At 55.4% G+C, this 6,000-nt stretch overlaps 1 protein-coding gene across 3 annotated transcripts in view; it reads right to left on the bottom strand.

Moving 5' to 3' along the window:
* MYO18B (myosin XVIIIB) overlaps positions 1 to 6,000 on the bottom strand; it is a 223,701-nt gene that overhangs the window by 127,540 nt on the left and 90,161 nt on the right. For all 3 annotated transcript variants that reach the window (XM_079151214.1, XM_079151216.1, XM_079151215.1), the window contains exons 22-24: positions 4,999 to 5,064; positions 1,343 to 1,471; positions 340 to 483 (exon numbers count right to left, since the gene is read on the bottom strand). In XM_079151214.1, coding sequence (XP_079007340.1) covers positions 340 to 483; positions 1,343 to 1,471; positions 4,999 to 5,064 — 339 coding nt within the window. The remainder of the gene's footprint in view (positions 1 to 339; positions 484 to 1,342; positions 1,472 to 4,998; positions 5,065 to 6,000) is intronic.

Here is a 6,000-nt window from a genome sequence, read left to right as displayed (position 1 = left end):
TGTGTGTGTCTGTGTGTGTGGTGTGTCTGTGTGTGTGTGTGTGTGGTATGTGTGTGTGTGTCTCTGTGTCTCTGTGTGTGTGTGTGGTGTGTGTGTCTCTGTGTGTGGTGTGTGTGTGTGTGTGTGTGGTGTGTGTGTGTGTGTGTGTGTGTATCCGTGTGTGTGCACACGCCCACCTGCCTCCCTAGCTGGAGTAGCTGAGCTCAGCTGCAGGCTGGCCCAGGTGGATAGAAGCACCCAGAGGGGCACTGCTGGGTGCTCAGGGCTGAGCCCCGGGTTCTAGGTGCCGGACAGGGAGCGGGAGGAAGCAGCCACCCTCCGCCTGCCACACGGACTGACCTCTTTGGCTCGGAGCTGCTCAGTCCCAATGGTGGCACTCAGCAGTGGCCGGAGGGACCCGAAGAGCTGCCACCATGGCCAGTCCTTGACGGCCAGGAACACGGCCACGTTCTTCTGGATGCACTGGGCTGCCAGGCGGCGAATCTGCGGGGGATGGGGAAGACGTGAGAGGTCCCTCCCTACCTGGCAGAGAGGAGGGAAGGAGCGGAGGCAGAGCGCGGCCCTGATCCTAATCTCCTTTCCAGATCACCCCGAGGCATCGAGGGCTGGGAGCACTCTGGGTCAATGGGGTTGTTCACGATATCTCGATATCTCAACTGCTTCACCTTTTCTGCCTTTGCCAAGCACACGACCTTGAATTCACAAGTTCATATAAACTGGGTGGGCGTGTAACAGGGAAGTAGCCGTCATTCCTGATAACAAGGCCAAGGTCACAGCAGCTAGAATTTATTGAGCAGTTACTATGTGCTGCCCTCCTGACTAAGTGCCTGGATAAGTGTCTCCTCTTTCCCAGTTGCTGAGACAGAGGTGGGATTTGAAAACAGGCCTTGTTTGTTCTGAAAATACAGTCATGCTGCTTTCTCTCTATTGCGCAGGTGGTAGGAAGAAAATCCAGGCTCCAGAGGTCTCTGAAGAGGTGACCCAGGACGGCTCAGGACTATGGAATCAACTCGACCTTGGGTCCCAAAGACCTCTGGCTGGGACTGGCCTGGATCCTATCTGCTGACCCTGGAGAGTGATCTGCTCCAGGTAGGAGGCGGCGGACATCACAAACTGGCCCAGGAGGGCATGAACAAGTTCGTAGGTACCTAGATCAAGGCTATGGCCTGAAACCTGTCCCGGGAACAGTCACAACATCCTGCGGAACATCACGGGCAAAGCCTGGTGGCGCTGCTTAGGGTTATTTGCACCAGGCACGTCAGGGCCATCCAGGGAGACGGGCGGCCCTTTCTGCTCTTCCCAGACCCGCAGGGTCTGCCCTGCAAGCCCGCCCGCACAGTACCTTCAGCCTCTTGAATTCCTGGCGCGACAGGAAGCCCTTGCAAGCCGCCTGGAAGAGCACCGTGCTCCGGGCCACCAGCCTCTCTCGCTGCTTCTCCAGCCGGGAGGCCACACCCGCCTTGAGGAAGACCTGGAGGAGAGGAAGGCAGCAGGTGACTCCTCGACTCAGTCGAGGCATCTGGGCTGAGAGGGGCTTGCAACCCAGGCCCGGCTCTCTTGCATCCGGCCCCAAGAGGCCTCCTGCCTCGGTCTGCAGCATCAGAGCCTTCCGTCTCCCCATGGCTCCTCTTTCCCTTCCTCTGGCCCCGTGATTCTCAGTGTGGCCGGGCACCAGCAGCTGGGCGGGGACTGCAAGCCTGTCCGAAGGGCAGCTTCTCTGACCCAACTGATTCGAATCTGCATCTTAACCCAGAGAGTCAGACACCTCAGCTGGGAGCCACTGCGGGGACAGGGGTGCCTGATCTTCTCCGGGTACCAGACTCACCCAGGGCATGCGGCGAGTGCAGATTCCCAGGCCTCGCCCCAGGACAGGGTCGATCAGGAGATATGGAGTTGGCCCGGGAATGAGCCTTTTTATAAGTGCCACTAGCTGGTGACCTGAGAGAAGCCGCGCGCTAGAAGGCCCTCCACCCAGCCTCACAAGGAGGGGCAGAGACGGGGAAGTGGGGGCCGCCCTCCCTGCCCTGGGTGGGGCCGGGCCGGTGCCCACCACGGCGACGGCTCGGCACCCGCCCACCAGGCCCTGGCTCATCAGTCATGGGTGGTGGCTTCTCGGCTCCCCACCGAGCTGCCTTCTTGTCGGCTGCAGGGAACAGGACCAAGGGAGCCCAGCAACCCAGGGGCCACGAATCCCTCGTCAGATGAACCGAGGCTGCTGATTTCTAAGAACAGTTGAGTAGGTTCCTTGGTCAGATGTGGCTTGAAACCCTGGAAGTGTCCGTTTCTCAGGAGGCTCTGGAAAGCTCTGTCTTCATGGGGACATCATCGATCCATGCCTGACGTTCACCTGGCAGTTTTTTGGGGGGGGCTTCACCTGTGCGATCAGCTGCACCATAGCGACCGTGATTCTCCAGGGTCACAGAGGGAGAAAGTAAGGTTCAGTGCGTTCCCCTCCCCCGACCCTCCACTAGTGAGGGAGACGCCTTATTTCCTTCTACCTGATTCTGGAGAAGATCGCTGTGGTCACTGAATGTAATGGACACCTACATTTACCAAGCCCTCCCATGGCTGAGAGGTCACCAAGAAAAATCTGTATTGTTCACACTTCACGAGTCCAGCTCCTCACTGGCCCCGAGCAGAGCCCAACATCCTGGACACCCCAATCTTTAAGAAATCCACACAGGTAGCTGATTTCTTCTAAAAATGCTGAAAGTCAAGAGAAACCGTGATATGGAAATTACCCCCATTTCTGGTACTGGTGAGGATTGAGCTCCTCTCCACCTAAACCTGGGATCGATTCGAGGAGCTGAATTCTTTAAACATCAGAACGTTGCCCCATCTAATCCACGCCTCGCCCCTTCGGCCATTACGTTCTGTAATTAGGGACAGCTCACTCATTAAGTGATCACATACTGATTCCCACACTTGGGAGGCAGAGTTGTGGTCCCGTTTCACAGGTGAGGTGACTGAGGCTCAGAGAGGTTCTGTCACTCACTCATGATGCACAGCTGGGAAGTGGTGGAGTCTGGGTATGGGCCGGGTCGGCCGTTCTCTTTTCCATTGGGCTTCATTCCCGGCTCGGACAGACCAGCCGGTCAAGTATAAGATACTGCACCTGCCGGAAGGGCTCAGTCCATTGTCTAGCCTGGCTTCCAAATGGAGACATTGACCTTGAACTGCTCTTGACAGTTTCTTTGTGGATACCAAGGATGATTGTTCAACAGTAATAACGTGTTACTATTATTGGGATATTTAGGTTTATAGACTTCTGGCTTCTACCACTGTAAAGAAAAGAAAAGTATGTAGTGGCTTCTGGTTCTCTCCTTGCTCTGTGGTAGCTTCTGAGACGGTAGGAGCTGATTTCTATATTCATGAAATAGCTGACTAATTATCTAGTCCAGTGGTTCGAATGCCTTCGGATCACCTGGGGGCTTGTTCCTGTAGACTCCTGGGCCCCAATGCAGAGTTTCCGAATCACTGCGTCTGGGGTGGAGGCTAAGGAGTTGCATTTTAACCGAGTTCTCAGGCGATGCTGCTGGTTCACGGACCAAACACTTTGAGAACTGCTGGTCTGCAAGGGTCACAGGAGCGTGATCACTGTGTGGAAGCTCTTCAGCAATAAACAAGAGAACCATGGCCACTTGGACGGGCATTTGAAAGGGGCCTGGAATTTGGACTGAGCAGGGTCTGCTCCCCATCAGCCCTTGAGGCCTGCTTATTTCCAGAAGGTAGGAGCTACTCGCCTGTCCAGCAGGCATGAGCTGCTGCCACACGGCAGACTGTGAGGGACCAAAAACCAAGTGTGACGTTTCCTGGCAGACCACCTGGCTCAGTGACCGACAAGATTCTCCTATCGGAAACATTTGCCAAGACCCAGATGCCATGACTCGCAGCAGGAGAGCTCAGGCTGGGACCATAGTTGACTCACAGCTTGGACCAGGCCCCACGGCAGGCCCCAGGGGCCAGCAGGGAGGTCCTCCTGTATCAAGGACAAGCTAAGGAGCGGCCAGCTGTGTGAGTGACAGTGAGCTCTCCAAGGGAAGTGTTGCTTTCCGGGACGCGTGCTGGGCCAGGCTCCAAGGTCAATGGTGCCCGGGGTGGGCTTCTGCAATGGAGGCTCTTCCCCAGCAGCCCACCTAGCACGTGGCCGTGAGTCCACCCAGGGGGCGTGGAGGATGCTGCTAATCCGTTGGCAGATAACCAGCCGGGGACATGGATGCACATCGGTGCCCTCGCCAGCTCACGCTTCTCAGCATCATCCCCTTCCCCGTCCGCCCCCTGGTCCTTGGAGTCTGAAATCTGTGCGGCTCTCTTCCCAAAGGGCAGCCCGGGGAACGCTGGTTCCGGAAGTCAGGGAAGGACTACTCCGCAGGAACCAATGGCTGAGGGTTCTACGGTCAAAGAGTTTGCAAACCCCCAAAGGTGAGGTTTCCCTTCTTGCAAGTGGACGGCATACCGCACGCTGGGGAGCTGTGACGTTCTTCTAGAAACATTCCAGCATGTCTCTTTGGTAAAGCTTTGGGGTGAGCTCTGTGTGGGAAACGCTCTCTCAACCTGAAACCCTACAGGCTTCCTCCTCAAGCCCCCCCACTCCCGGCTGCTCACCAGCTGGCACCGTGTTGCGTTACGGACGGTGGCAAAGTAGAGGTTCAAGGGCTTCGGGTGAGGAAGGGAGCTCTTGGCAGGTTTCATGGCTGGTTTTGTTCCTGAGGCTTAGAAGGTCACGTGAGGACCTGAATGTGAACTTGCCCAGACCACTGAGGTCCCTGGGTGTGTGACCTCTAATAAATGACCTTCCCCAACACTGTTTTGGCCCTCATTGTGCCATTTTGTCTTCATGATCCTGTGAGATGGGCAGGGCAGAGAAAGATTCGCCCCGTTTTGAGTTTGGAAAAAAGGAGACACACGGAGATCGTGAGGGGAGGGCGCATGGAGGTCAAAGTCTCGGGTCTCCTCTGCTGGGACGGGCAGGAGGGCTCAGAAAGACGCGCCACTCACTTGGCTGTGTCCCACGGCCACGGCCTTCTTCTCCAGATCCAGGGTCTGCAGGAGCTGCTCCACGGCCTGAGGAGGAGAGAGAGAGAAGTCAGAGGAGAAGGGAGCGGGAGGCAGGAGGCCCGAGGGGAAGGTGAGGCCACCGAGGTCAACCACACCCAGAAGAGGATGAGCCCGCGGCCGAGGAGCTTTGGTTATCAGGGCCCCAAACACAGAGGCAAGTGCAGAAAAGCAGCATGTACAGAGCACCTACTGTATACCAGCCACTCCACTGAAACCTTCAAAGATACCAATCTGCTTCCTCCTCATGACAACCGTATGTGGGTTGCCCTATGAACACGCCCACTTTACAGAAGAGAAAAACAAAGGCACCAATGAAATGAAGAGTGTAGTGCTATGGAAAAACATATGGCGGCTCTCAAGAAATTCCACCCAGGATTTCCATGTGCTCTGGCAATCCCACTTGTGCACACAGACCCAAGAGAATTAAAAACGGGGTTCCAAGGAGATGCCTGTGCCCCAATGTTCATAGCAGTATCATTCACAAAAACCGAAAGAATATTCCACCACATTCCTTCAAAATTTTCTGTGGTTTCACTTACTACCTTTTAGCCAAAAAAGTTTCCAGAAAGCTGCAGAGAGCAGAAATGCATGATAACAGTATGTCCAAAATATAACACCGTTTCTCTCTCTGCACCAAGGGAGAAACAATAAAAGAGGCTGAAGGCAAAACGGATGAGGGTAAAGCAAGTGAGATCCAAGAGCAGGGGATGGGTCTGAGTCTGCCTGGGCAGTGGAGTCCAGGGGTTCAGAGAAGAAGAGCTGGAGCTGCACCTGTCTGCGTTCAGGGCTTGGCTTGATCGTTCATAAACTGACCGCAGACAAACGCTTTCCCCGGAGGCCCAAACTTCTTTCAGGAAAGTGACGAAAATAAATGGCAACTGTTTGAGAAGATTCTGACGCTGTGTCTGGCATACAATGAGCTCTCAATCTACGTTCAGAGTC

The sequence above is a fragment of the Sciurus vulgaris genome (assembly GCF_902686455.1).
Source record: "Sciurus vulgaris genome assembly, chromosome: 8".
Taxonomy (NCBI): Eukaryota; Metazoa; Chordata; class Mammalia; order Rodentia; family Sciuridae; genus Sciurus; species Sciurus vulgaris.
Note: the sequence above shows the minus strand (reverse complement) of the source record. Positions and strands in the feature narration are given on the sequence as shown.